Genomic DNA, 15,138 nt, shown 5'->3' with positions numbered 1-15,138 from the left:
TTTTTTTTTTGAGACGGAGTCTCGCTCTATCGCCCAGGCTGGAGTGCAGTGGCCGAATCTCCGCTCATTGCAAGCTCCACCTCCCAGGTTTACGCCATTCTCCTGCCTCAGCCTCCCGAGTGGCTGGGACTACAGGCGCCCGCCACCTTGCCTGGCTAGTTTTTTGTATTTTTTAGTAGAGACGGGGTTTCACGGTGTTAGACAGGATGGTCTCGATCTCCTGATCTCGTGATCCACCCGTCTCGCTGTTTTTCTTAAATCTCTTTTTCTATTCCTGATGCCTAAATATGTCAAGCATCTTGTCTTTGCTTACTGGCTATCTTTATCTCTTATTTGATAAAGTTTGTTTTTAGAATTTTAAGTGGGTTATTTATTATTATTGAGAAGCGAGAGCTTTTAATCCATTCTGAATACAATTTCTTTGACAGATATACATATTATGAGTGTTTTCTTGGAGTTTGAGGCTTATCTATTCATTTATTCATGGTGTCTTTTGAAAAACAGAAATATTTAATTTTGATGAAGCCCAGTTTATCAATTCTTTCTTTGACAATTCTTTTTTGTTCCAGGAATCCTTTGTCTATCCTAAGATCATAGACTTTTTCCTCTATTTTCTTTAAAAAATTTTTGTTTTAGCTTTTACATTTAGGTTTATGATTCATTTCAAGTACATTTTTATATAATGTATGTTTATTTTTTTCCATAGGGAATATTCATTTATTCTAGCACCATTTGTTGGAATAACAACAATGGGGAAAAGCCTTCTTTTGTCTTAGCGTCCTTAAAAAATATTAGTTGTACACGTATATGTCTATTTCTTGACTTCCTATTATTGTATTCCACTTATTTATAAGTTTATCTTTTAACTAATACCAAACTGTCTTGATCACTGTAACTTTATAGTGTTTTTTAAATTTGGTAGGGTAAGTTTTCTATCTTTGTTCCTTCTTAAAGTTGCTTTGACCAGTCTAGGGCCTTTGCATTTTGATATGAAGTCCAGAATTTATTTCTAGGTATTTTATGTTTTTGGCATTATTATAAATGGAAGTATACATTTTTTATTTCACTTTCCAGTGTTTCTGTTCCTGGAGTATAAGAATACTGTTTTTTTTAATATTAACCTTGTGTCTTATAAACTTTATAAATTTGTTTATTCTAGAAATTGTTTTTTAGATTTTCTAAAACTAAAATTTTATATGTAAGCCATCATATCTTCTTTAAATACAGCAATATTACTTCCTTCTATTCAATATTTATGCCTTTTGTTTATTTGTTTTGTCTTATCGCAAGGTCCAAGACCTCCAGTAAAATTAAAGTGTTAGAAGTAGGCATCCTTGTCTTTTTACTGATCTTAGCAGGAAACAGTTCAGTCTTTCATCATCAGGTATGATGGTAGAAATAGGTTTTATGTAGATTCCCTTTATCAGATTGAGGAAGTTACCTCTTACTCCTAGTTTGCTAAGAGTTTGTATGAATGGTTGTTGCATTTTGTTATATCTAGAAATGATATTTGGTTTTTCTCCTTCATTCTGCTAATACACTGAACTACCCTGATTTTTCAAATGGTAAACCAATGTTGTATTTTGGAGATAAACCCTATTTGGCAATGATTTATGATCCTTTTTCTCTATTGGATTCTTGGCTAATGTTTTTGTTAAGGGATTTTGCATCTGCATTCATAGATTCATAGCGCAATTGGCCTATAATTCCCCTTTTTGTCATTTTGGGGATCAGATTTGGTATTAATGTTATTCTGGCCTCATAAAACAAGATGAATAGTATTCCCACCTTCTCTGTTTTCTGACCAATTTTGTATAAATTGATTTTATTTTTGCCTTGAGTGTTCTATAGAATTCACTAGTGAAGTTATCTAAGCCTGGAGTTTTCATTTTGGAAAGTATTTTGATAATCGATTCTATTTCCTTAGTAGACATTAGATAATGTAGATCTTCTCTTTCTTCTGTTGTCAATTTTGGTAAATTGCTTCCCTTCCACCCCAGTTTACATGTTATTTAAACTGACAAATCTGTTGGCATGAAGTTATTTGTAATATTCTCCTATTATCCTTTTAATTATGGTGTTAATCTATGGGGATAACCATTTTATTCTTGTGTTAGTGATTTGTGTTCTTCACATCTCCTTTTTTTTGGAATTTTTTTTTTTTTTTGCTTGTTTCCCTAGAGATTTTAATATCCATACCTAACCTTTTACAGTCTACATATTGTTATTATTATATCATGTCACTTAACAATAATACAAACCTCTTTACCCCCCAACACCCATTCTTCATGTTACAGTTGTCATATGAATTATATCTGCATTGAAGAGCCCACCAGACAGTGTTGTAATCTTGCTTTAAGTTGTCATATGTATCTTGAAGAATACACTCTTAGTGTAAACTTTTATGGTTTACTCAGATGTTTACCATTTCCAGTGCTCGTCATTCATTGCTTAAGATCTACATTTCCCTCTGGTATCTTTTTCCTTAAGGTAAAAGAATTTTCTTTAGCAAATCTTGAAGTGCAGGTCTTCTGGTGACAACTTCTCTTATTTTTTCTTTATCTAAAATGCCTTATTTTTACCTTCATTCTTGAAGGATGTTTTCACTGGGTATAGAAGTCTGGGTTGACAGCTTTTTTCCTTACTACATTCTAATAATGTGTTTCTATCTGTCTTCTGGCCCCCATAACATCTGATACAATAGCTACTCTAATTTGAATTGTTGGTGCTTCTGTGTGAAGCATTGTTTTTCTCTGGACACTTTAAATTTTTTTTTCTTTTATCTTTTGTTTTTAGCAGCTTGCTTTTGATGTGTCAAGGCATTATTTACTTGAAATTTATCCAGTTTGGATTTGGTCATCTTACTGAATCTATAAATGTATATCATTCCCCAAATTTGGGAAGATTTGGTCATTGTTTATTTAAATATATATTCTGTTCCGATTTTTCTCTCTCTTATTTCTGGGTTACCAATCGTACATATTATTATTGTCCGTAGGCCTACGAGTCTTTGTTCTTTCTCAATTTTAAAAAATACTCTGTGCTACGCAGTGTGAATAATTTCCCTTGATGTAACTTCAGCATTACCAACCCTTTCCCTGTCATCTCCATTCAGCTGCTGAGCCTATCCAGTGAATTTTTTATTTCCAATATTATATTTTTCAGTTCTAAAATTTCCATTTGATTCTTCTTATATTTTCTATTTCAATGCCAATAATTTGTGTGCTTAAAGTGGAAATCCTCTGAAAAGCAAAGTTTATTATTTCAGCAGTCTTTCAAAGCAAGATTATAATTCAGGATTGCCAGTGGGAGAAGCTGTAGGGAAGACTCTCAAAAACTTTTAGGACCAAATGACCTAGCCCAAGACAAAAACAGACAATAGAAAGAGAACCACAGATAATCCTGATACTGGAGTCAGTAGACAAGGACTTCGAGATAACTGTGATTAATATGATCAAGATACTAGAGGCAAACATGTAGAAAATGGATAACTCTGTTAATCCCACCCAATGAAATTTTTCAGTTTTATGCTTTATTTCTGTTTCAGAATTTCCATTTGATTTTTAAATATAGTCCACTTCTATGTGGAAATTCTTTATCTTATTTTCTCCATATTCTTCCTTAGTTTACATGTGCATTTTGAAAGAATGTTTGTTCTCCACTTGTTGACTGTAGTATTCTAGCATGTCAGTTATACCAAGTTTGTTCAGAACTTCCTGTGTTTGTTGATTTTCTTGCCTATTTGTTCTGTTGGCATAATGGCCTCCTTTGTTTTGGTAATGTTTTGTTTCATGATATTGGAGCTGGTTATACAAGTGCGTCTATTTTGGGAAAATTCATTGAGCTATGAATTTGTACACCTATAATTTGTGCACTTTCTTTATACATACATACATATATATATATATATATTTTTTTTTTGAGATGGAGTGTCACTCTGTCGCCCAGGCTGGAGTGCAGTGGCATGAGCTCGGCTCACTGCAACCTCCACCTCCCAGATTTCCTGCCTCAGCCTCCTGAGTAGCTGGGATTACAGGCATGCACCACCATGCCTGGCTAATTTTTTGTGTGTTTTTAGTAGAGATTGCGTTTCTACATGTTGGCTGGGCTGGTCTCAAACTTCTGACTTCAGATAACTCACCCATCTCAGCCTCCCAACGTGCTGGGATTACAGGCCTGAGCCACGGTGCCCGGCCTCTCTATGTATATTATACTTAAGTAAAGCATTTAAAAATATCCAAGACCATTTTCTTTTCTTTCAGTCTTTTTAAAGAAAGATATTATTTAGCCATTTACCAATCTGAAATTGAAGTGACCAAAGTAAGGGATATTTTACTAATGCGATTTAGGAAATACCATCTAGAAAATGAAGGGTCATTATTACAACGATACCAAACTCATTGTTTTAGCTTGACAGACCCCCAAGGGCAGAATTCTGTAGATATGAAAAGAGCACAAATCTGAAAGAACCCTGAATTCTTTAGACACTAACACTGGAAAAAACTACTTCTTTTAGGCATTTTTATGAACTTTATTTGAATCTCTAATGCTTAATTTCTCAGAAGAATTTTCTAAACCTACTTCAGTTGTACCTTTAATGCAAGATACTGTCTTAATAACAGGAACAATTAGAGAAAGAAAAGCAACAGAATGATGGAAGGCCCATGAGTGATAAAATGTTTGAAAAGAAACGTAAGTAATTTTTCTATGTCTTCACCACTTAGTTACATAATTAATATTGCATCCTGGTATTCTGAAAGACCATGCTGAATTTTTTATTTGATATGGAAAATTGCTTTACTGTCTTTCATTTTTGAAAAGTCATTTTTGAAAACTGGCTGCTTAACGTGGTACAGATGTTAAGAATACATAAATGAAAGGCAGGAACCAGAGTGGACATTCAGATCCTTCAAAAGAAAAGTTTCAAGTTTAATAACAGCTGTAAAATTGTGAAACTGACCACTGAATAACAAAGATTGAAATATGTAAATCTTACCAAATAAGAATATTTGGAAAAGAAAGCTGTTTAGCTAGGGATAGTGATTTATATTGTCTGAATTGTCTTGTATATTTATGGAGATTAATAAGGACTTAGAGGAAATTATAGAACTTAAAGCAGAATTTATTTTAGGTAGAGACACTAAGACACCAACGCAAAGTCTGCCCAAGAACATCCCCATTTCTGTTCCTGGACCCTCTTCTGTCACCCCATCGACAAGTAAGAAATAACTTCTTTTTATATCTTTTTATAATTTTTCTTCCTTTTATAAAAATTAATTGCTGGCAAAGTCACTCTATTAGATGAGATACAATAGGATAATATATCTCATTCTAAAGCACTTTTCACCTTCTATCATTAGTTGTTTTGGTAGTTTTTAATTGCTAGTAAGGGTAAGAGATACTTCAGTGAGCTCAAATTAAGGAAAAAAAGGGCTAAAGCCATCTGTGTTTTACTGAAAATGATGGTAGTTGGGGAGGAAATGGGGGTTGGAGCAGCTGAGGATGAACTGAATACATTTTCCTTTTTTCTGCTTATTACTCTAGGTAAAGAAATCAAGAAATCCAAATTGATTCGAAGCCAGTCTTTTAATAATCAAGCTTTTCATGCAAAATATGGCAACTTAGAGAAATGTGCTAGGTATGATCTGTCAGCTCTTCAATTTTTAACATAATTTTTATCTTTATTCACATCTTCATATATATGAGTTCACATTTTATAAAAATCAGAATGAATTTTGAGGTTTTTTTTAATAGGCTGATATTTTGTCAGTTTTCTTCTGTAGGGATTGTTATATTTAAAAATAAGAGACCTCCAACAGTTTTCACAAAAATAGGTATTCTGGCATTCTAAGAAGAATACTGACATGATACTATTTAATAATATCATAGAATCCATATATTATTTCATAAGGGAGGTAGTAGTATATCACATATTCCACTTAACTTTTAATAGGTATGAGTATGCTCCATTTGCTAAATGTGTATAGACATCGCTTTGCTACTAATATTGTTTCTGTCTATAAAGAAGCCATTGGCATGTTCATATGATAAAGTGATCACAGCAGAGTTATCCTGACAATAGATGAATGTCTGGTTTCCCCTTTAGCCTAGGAGACAAAATTACGAGCAGTTAAGATAAGGAGAGGGTCAATATAAATTAAATTACCATGATTTTTTATATGTGCTGTACAAACAGCTGTATGTCAATTGACAAGCAAAGTAATTTTAAGAAAACAAATATCTTTAAAGCTATTCCTTTGTCTATCTAGATAAATTACATGTTTCAGGAAAAAATATTTTTCTTTTAAAGATAGCTTCTTACAGAATTTCGGCTATGTTTCGGGGCATTATCAATAGATCTATCAAAAGTACCTGGCCAATAGAGATCTCAAGATAGAAAAAAGAGATTATAACTAAAGATAAGTTTTATTTCCAAGAAAATTTTACCCATCTTAGCTGCCTTGCTTGAACCTCAAAAGAAAAACGGTAATTCTGATGAACCAAAAGTTTAAGGACATGCTTTTAAGTTATGGACAAAGTAAGTGTTGTGAGGCATGAATATTAAAAAAGTGAGAAATGAAAGCAACAAATGTTTTGTAAGTAGAGCAAAGCATTAAAAAGAAGATTAAAACAGCACAAGTGTTAAATGACTGAGATTGTAAGAAGTATGTTTTTGTATTTTAAACTAAATCATGTTGTTTTCTAGTAAAAGTTCTACAACAGGATATACACCTGTCTCAGGGTTAGGAAAGACTTCTGTGCTTTCACTAACTGGTAAGTAGCAATCTAAGTTCTTCAAAAAATTGCTAAATTTAACAAAATATTATTTTCCTTAAATGACCTATTTCTTTAGTACTAGATACAGTGTTTTCCTAAATTTATATCTTTATCAGATCCCTAAGAAATTAAATTTTTGTCTAGCAATTGAGAAAATATTTGACTAAACTATTTTGTCTTCACTGTTCAAGACTCAGAGTTTAATACTTTTAAAATAGAAAAAGAACAAAAGTGATAGGGTATGTTTTACCATACTGGGAAGGCTTACTGAGGCACAGACAAAAAGGTTTCGCAGTAATTTTTAAGGAAGTTAGAAACAACAGGACTTCACTGTAAATCTAGATGAACAGCTAAACATTTACAATATTATGTATTTGGAAGTTTGTGGCAGGGTCAGCACATTTCCCTGAAGGGCCAGAGGGTAAACATACAGGCTTTGTTGGCTAAATTGGTCTGTCACAGTTATTGAACTCTGCTGTTACTGAGTAAAAGCAGCCATAGACAGTACATAATGAATAGATATGGCTGTATTCCAATAAAACTTTATCTACAAAAACAGGCAGTGGGCAAGATTTGACCCACAGACTGTAATTTGCTGGCCTCTGGTTTATAAAACAGAGCATAGAATTATACTATAAATAATGTAGACTATATTGTTAAAATTACTAGTGGCTAAATGTGTGTTTTTAACTTTATACTTTGGAAATATTGGTTGAAAATTTTACTATTGATCTATGGTAGTTTTTTTTAGTGTAAATAGTGAATCTGCTCAAAGATCTGAAATTTTTAAGAGCTTAATTACATTTTCATTTTAGGTTATATTTTGAGTATTCTGTCTTCTTTTTCTTTTTAATTCTTTTTTTTTTTTTTTTTTTGAGACAGAGTCTCGCTCTGTCACCCAGGCTGGAGTGCAGTGGCGAGATCTCGGCTCACTGCAAGCTCTGCCTCCCACGTTCATGCCATTGTCTTGCCTCAGCCTCCCAAGTAGCTGGGACTACAGGTGCCCGCCACCACGCCTGGCTAATTTTTTTTGTACTTTTAGTAGAGACGGGGTTTCACCGTGTTAGCCAGGATGGTCTCGATCTCCTGCCCTCGTGATCTGCCCGCCTCAGCCTCCCAAAGTGCTGGGATTACAGGCGTGAGCCACCGCACCCGGCCTTCTTTTTAATTCTTATGGGGATTGTATATACTCATTGGCTGTTCTGTAAACTGTTTCATTTGCTGGAAGAGAAAATCTTTCTAGCATTAAAACATTGGCAATTCACGTATAGTATATAGAATGGTTCTGCAAGGTAGACTATGATTATCACAAGAAATAATTTGATGACAACAGAAAGTTGATGAACTAAAATTTTCCCCATATCTTGGACTATAAATAATAAAACCATTGATTACTTTCAGCTCAGTAAAACTGTGAATTCTTTAGGAGTCACTAAGGAACATTCAGAGTTTAAGAACTTTATTTAAAATATGGAGTGACTTTAAAAACTTAAGTGTACAAAACCGGTTGGAATTAACTTTGAGCTAATGGTGCAGATGATTATAGATGTTCATAAGGGGTTCTTCAGACTTGTGTGGATCTCACCTGTTCTCTTGGTACTTCTTCACTTAGCTGTAATGAACATATTTATTCATGATCTTATAACATTTTCTGTCAAGAAATTTCTTTGTCTAAATCATTAAGAATATTGATTCAGAAGTGGTTTTTAAAAGTTTTAATTAAGTGCATTAATTTATTTAGTTTTAACTTTGCTAGTTTTTAAGTGACTTTAAGAACCAAGAGAGTAGATATGGTCCACAGATCCTAACACTTACATCCAAAGTCTTAAGTTATGTGTTTTATGAGGTGTATTTGTCTCTTCTCATGCTGTTAATAAAGACATACCCAAGACTGGGTAATTTATAAAGGAAAGAGATTTAATTGACTCACAGTTCCACATGGCTGGGGAGGCCTCACGATCATGGCAGAAGGCAAAGGGAAAGCAAGATGTGTCTTAACATGGCAGCAAGCAACAGGATCTATATAGGGGAACTGCCCTTTTATAAAACCACCAGATCTCGTGAGACTTATTCACTGTCATGAGAATAGCATGGGAAAAATCCACCCCCATGATTCAGTTACCTCCCACCGGGTCCCTCCCACAAAACATGGGGATTATTACAGTTCAAGGTGAGATTTGGGTAGGGACACAGAGCCAAACTATATTGTGAGAGTAAATATTTTATTAAAATATTTGAAAAATATTCTATCTTAATGTCTCAATATTCTTTTCAGTTGAGGGAGAACTGTAGGTTGAATGAAATACCTCCTAGAGTTCTTGGTTAGAAAAAGGTGCTTATTATTGTTATTTATTACTTAAAATAGAAACTGAAAAATTTTACTATATAGTAACACATCTATAAAGAGAAAATGGAAGCAGAACATCTTTTAACAAATGTTTCAGATGTTTGCATAGAGAAGAGATCTTATTTGTGGGACTCAAAACAAGTTTCAAGATGATTATGTCATTTGAGATGAACCTTAAGGTATGCTAGAATTTTGACAGGCAGAGATGCGTATAGAATACCATTCCATTCACAGTACCAGTCATAAATAAAAGACGATCGTTGATATTTTCAGGGAGCAACAGCTGACTAGTTTGGCTAAAGTGTGGAGTGGGTATAATGGAGTGGTGTTAGATAAAACTGTAAGAGGTCAGGCGCAGTGGCTCACACCTGTAATCCCAGCACTTTGGGAGGCCAAGGTGGGCAGATCATGAGGTCAGGAGATCAAGATCATCCTGGCTAACATGATGAAACCTCGTCTCTACTAAAAATACCAAAAAAAAAAAAAAAAAAAACTTTAACTGGGCATGGTGGCAGACGCCTGTAGTCCCAGCTACTTGGGAGGCTGAGGCAGGAGAATGGCATGAACCTGGGAGGCGGAGCTTGCAGAGAGTCTAGATTGCACCACTGCACTCCAGCCTGGGCGAGAGAGCGAGAGTCCGTCTCAGAAAAAACAAAAAACGAAACAAAAGAAAAACCCCAAAAACAAACAAACAAAAACTGTAAGGAAAGGTCAGAATCAGAACTTGGAATGCCAGATTGGATACTTTTTACCTAACACGAATCCACTGTTCAGTGTGTGGGGACTTCTGCCTGTCTTCAGTTATACTACTCAAAACTGTTCGGAAAAGTCTGAGAAACTGTCACAGCCAAGGAGAGCCTAAGGAGAACTAACAAGTAAATGTGATATAGTATCCTGGATGGGATCCTGATACAGAAAAAGTTGTTATTAGATAAAATAACAACTACTACGGATTTTAGTTAATAATATATCAGCATTGGTTCATTAAATATAATAAATATTGCATACTTATGTAAGCTGTTAATAGAGGAAATTGGGTGAAGGGGATATATGAGAATTATTTATTCTGTTGTGTCAATTTTTCTGTAAATCAAAACTATTCTGAAAAAGACAGTTTATTTTAAAAAATAACATTTACAGTATCTTCAAAAACAGTGCTCAGGGACAAATTTAACAAAATGTGCTAGAGATGCATAAAAAACTTTAAAGTACTGCTAAAAGAAGCTAAAGACCTAAGTAAATGGAGAAATATAACATGTTTATGGATTGAAAAATTTAATATTGTTCCAATGTCAGTTTTTTTCTGAATTGATCCAGAGATTCAGTGAAATCCTAATTAAAATTCTAGTAGTCTTTTTGCAGAAATTTATAAGCTGATTCTAAAAATCTGTATTGAAATGCAAAAGGACCCCAATGTAGCCAAAATAGTTTTGCAAAAGAAAATAGCTGGAGAACTTAAATGTAAGTTTGATTTCAACAATTACTATAAAATTCTGATAATTGAGACATTGTGTTCTATGTTGTCATATATAGTCAATTGATTTTAACAAAGGCTTCAAGATAAATCAATAGTGATAGAATAGTATTTTTTAAAATGGTGCTGGATGGACCAATTCCTTGAAAGACACAATTCATCCAGGCACATTGGCTCACACCTATAATCCCATCAATTTGGGAAGCAGAGACGGGTGGATCACCTGAAGTCAGGAGTTCAAGACCAGCCTGACCAACATGGCGAAACCCCGTCTCTACTAAAAATACAAAAATCAGCTGGGTGTGGTGGCATGTGCCTATAGTCCCAGCTACTTGGGAGGCTGAGACAGGAGAATTGCTTGAACCTGGGAGGCGGTGGTTGCAGTGAGCCAAGATCGTGCCAGTGCGCTCCGGCCTGGGAGACAGAGCGAGACTCCATCTCAAAAAAAAAAAAAAAAAAAAAAGGGAGAGAGAGACACGATTCAAAAGTCACAGAAGAAGAAATAGACCACAGGAAGGGGAACATCACACATCGGGGCCTATTGTGGGGAGGGGAGAGGGATAGCATTAGGAGATATACCTAATGTAAATGACGAGTTAATGGGTGTAGCACACCAACATGACACATGTGTACATATGTAACAAACCTGCATGTTGTGTACATGTACCCTAGAACTTAAAAGTATAATAATAAAAAAAAGAGCAGACAATCTGAATAGGCTTATATCTATTAAAGAAATTGAATCAGTAATTAGTAATCTTCCAAAACAGAAAGCATCTAGCCCAGATGGGTTCACTGATAAATTCTATCAAATATTTAAGGAATAAATTATACCAGTTATCTACAATCTCTTTCACAAGATAGAAGCAATGGGAATACACCCTAACTCATTCTGTGAGGTCAGCATTACCCTACTACCAAAATCAGACAAAGTCATTCCAAGAAAAGAATAATACATACCAACATCTCTCATGACCACAAATGCAAAAATCGTCAAAAAATATCAGCAAATCAAATCCGACAGTATATAAAAAGAATTATACACCAAAACTGAGTAGGATTTATACCAGTTGTAGAAGACTAATTCACCATTTGAAGAACACTTAATGTAATACATCACACTAACAGGCCATGGAAGAAAAATCACGTGATCATAGTAATACATGAAGAAAAGACATTTTACCAAACCCAACACCTATTCATGATAAAAACCATGAGTAAGCTAGGAATAGAGAACTTCCTCAACTTGATAAGGAAAATCTACAAAAAACCTACAGATAACATCACAGTAGTGAGGAACTAGAAGCATTCCCCCTAAGATCAGGAACAAGACAATGATGTCCTCCTGTCACCATTCCTTTTTACCATCATACTGGAAGTTCTAGAAAAGGAAAGAAAAGAGATACTGATTTTGGAAGGAAGAACTCAGATTGTCTTTGGTCACAGATAACATGATCATCTATGTAGAAAATCCACAAGAATTGACAAAAACACTTCTGGAACTAAGAAGTGATTATGGTAAGGATGCAGAATATAAGGTTAATATTCTGTAAGGTTAATGTGCAAAGTTCAATATGTCCTGTATTCCAGCATTGAACAAGTAGGAATTTAAAATTAAAAGCAAAATACCATTTACTATTAGCACTCAGAAAAATGAAATAGGCATAATTCTAACAAAATATGTACAAGATCTATATAAGGAAAACTACAAAACTCTGATAGGAGAAATCAAAGAACTAAATAAAGAAGGAGATATCTCATGTTTATTGCTAGAAAGACTCAATATTGTCAAGATGTCATTTCTTCCCAACTTGATCTATAAACTAAATGCAGTCTCAGTCAAAATCCCAACGAGTTATCTGGTAGGTATCAACAAACTGATTCCAAAGTTTACCTAGAGAAGAAAAGTCCCAGAATAGCCAACATAATAATGAAGAAGAACAAAGCTGGAAGATTGACACCACCTGACTTCAGGACTTACTATAAAGCTACGGCAATCACAGTGTGGTATTGGCAAAAGAATAGTCAAACAGATTGAAGGAACAGAATAGGGAGCCCAGAAATAGATCCATGTAAGTGTAGTCACATGATCATTAACAAAGGAACAAGGCCAATACAATGGAGAAAAGATAGTCTTTTCAAACAAATGCAGCTGGAACAATAGGACACCCACATGCAAAAAAAAAAAAAAAAAAAAAAAAGATCTTTTACACCCTTCACAAAAATTTATTCAAACATGAATCGCTGTTCTAAATGTAAAATGCAAAACTATAAAATTCCTAGAAGATAACATAGGAGAAAATCTAGATGACCTTGCTTACAGTAATGACATTTTAGATACCGTGTCAAAGGCCCAATCTATGAAATAAAGAATAAGCTGAAATTCATTAAAATTAAAACTACTATTTGAAAAATACTGTCAAGAGAATGAGAAGGCAAGCCACCAACTGGGAGAAAATGTTTGCAAAACACATAATCTGATAAAGGACTTTTATCCAAAATACACAAAAAATTTGTAAAACTCAACAGTAGGAAAACTAACAACCTGATTAAAAAATGGGCAAAGACTTGAACAGATACCTCACTGAAGAAGATATGTCAATGGAAAATAAGCATATGCAAAGGTGTTCATCATATGTCATCAGGTTTGTGCAAATTAAAACAATGAAGTCCCATGACACACCTATTAGAATGGTCAAAATCCAAAACGCTGACAACAAATGCTGGTGAGGATGTGAAGCAACGGGAACTCTCATTCGTTGCTGGTGGCAATACAAAATGGTACAGCCACTATGGAATATCAGTTTGGTAGTTTCTTACAAAACCAAACATACTCTTACCATGTGATCTAGCAGTCATGCTCCTTGGTGTTTATCCACGGGAGTTGAAAACTTATGTCCGCACAAAAATCTGAGCATGAATGTTTATATCAGCTTTATTCATAATTGCCAAAATTTGGAAACAAACAAGTTGTTCTTCAGTAGGTAGATGAATAAACAAACTGTGGTACATCCAGACAGTGGAATATTACGCAGTGCTAAAATGAAATGAGCTATCAGGCCATGAAAAGACATGAAGGAACTTTTAATACATACTACTAAGTGAAAGAAGCAAATTGAAAAGGTAACATTCCAACTATGTAACATTCTGGAAAAGATAAAACTATGGAGACAGTAAAATGATAAATAGTTGTCAGGGGTTCGGGGGAAGGAGAATTGAATACATGGAGCACAGATGATTTTTAGGGCAGTGAAAACACTCTGTATGATACCAAAATGATAGAAACATGTCATTTATATATTGTCCAAATTCATAGCGTGTACGCCATTAAGAGTGAACCCTGGCCGGGCACGGTGGCTCAAGCCTGTAATCCCAGCACTTTGGGAGGCTGAGATGGGTGGATCACGAGGTCAGGAGATCGAGACCATCCTGACTAACCCAGTGAAACCCCGTCTCTACTAAAAAATACAAAAAACTAGCCGGGCGAGGTAGCGGGCACCTGTAGTCCCAGCTACTCAGGAGGCTGAGGCAGGAGAATGGCGTGAACCCGGGAGGCGGAGCTTGCAGTGAGCGGAGATCCGGCCACTGCACTCCAGCCTGGGCAACAGAGCGAGACTCTGTCTCAAAAAAAAAAAAACAACAAAAACAAAACAAAAAAAAAGAGTGAACCCTAATGTGAACTGTGGGCTTTGGGTGGTGATGACATGTCAATGTGGGTTCATCAGTGCAACAAATGTACTACTGGTGGGAGACATTGAAGTTGGGAGGCTGTGTGTGACTGGGAAGATATGGGAGATCTCTGTACCTTCTACTCAATTGTGCTGTAAACTTAAAACTGTTCTAAAAAATAAAATCTACTTAAAAAGTGGCGCTGGAACCACTGGATGTCCATATTAAAGAAACAAAAACCAAAACAAACCCTAAACCTTAATTGTTTGTTAAATTTGTATAAATTTAAGGCATACAAGTACAGTTTTGTGACATGGATATACATGGATATATTACATAGTGGTAAAATCTGGGCATTTAGTGTAACCTAATAGTGTACATTTTACCCATTAAGCAATTTCTCATCCATCACCCCTTCTGACACTCCCACCCTTCCTAGTCTCCAGTGACAAGTATTCCACATTCTGTGACCACATGTACACGTTACTTAGCTCCCACTTATAAATGAAAACATGCAGTATCTGACTTTCCGTTCCTGTGAATCTCAAGTCTTAGCACCATACACAAAATTATACTATACTCAAAATGTATTGTAAACCTAAGCATAAAAGCATCTATATTTTCTAAAGAAAATATAGCAGAAAGTCTTTGTGATTTTGGAATACACAAAGATTTATCTTGACCATAAAACAAAAATATTAACATACTGGACTTAATCAAAATTAAAGCATCTGGGCTTTGAAGTAGAGTGTTAAAAAATCAAAAGCAAGGCATAGATATGGAGGAAATATTCATAGAATATATACCAAAGAATTTGTATCCAGAATATACAAAGATGTCTTAACAAAAATTAGGCAACCAATTTTAAAAT

At 34.7% G+C, this 15,138-nt stretch overlaps 1 protein-coding gene across 4 annotated transcripts in view; it reads left to right on the top strand.

The window, feature by feature from the left end:
• PPP4R4 (protein phosphatase 4 regulatory subunit 4) overlaps nt 1-15,138 on the top strand; it is a 110,421-nt gene that overhangs the window by 89,621 nt on the left and 5,662 nt on the right. For all 4 annotated transcript variants that reach the window (XM_023205330.1, XM_023205331.2, XM_023205332.2 and 1 more), the window contains 4 exons: nt 4,623-4,692; nt 5,132-5,218; nt 5,545-5,638; nt 6,707-6,774. In XM_023205330.1, coding sequence (XP_023061098.1) covers nt 4,623-4,692; nt 5,132-5,218; nt 5,545-5,638; nt 6,707-6,774 — 319 coding nt within the window. The remainder of the gene's footprint in view (nt 1-4,622; nt 4,693-5,131; nt 5,219-5,544; nt 5,639-6,706; nt 6,775-15,138) is intronic.

Source organism: Piliocolobus tephrosceles, chromosome 6, assembly GCF_002776525.5.
Source record: "Piliocolobus tephrosceles isolate RC106 chromosome 6, ASM277652v3, whole genome shotgun sequence".
Lineage (NCBI taxonomy): Eukaryota > Metazoa > Chordata > Mammalia > Primates > Cercopithecidae > Piliocolobus > Piliocolobus tephrosceles.
The sequence above is the reverse complement of the archived record's forward strand: the minus strand, read 5'-3'. Positions and strand labels throughout refer to the sequence as shown.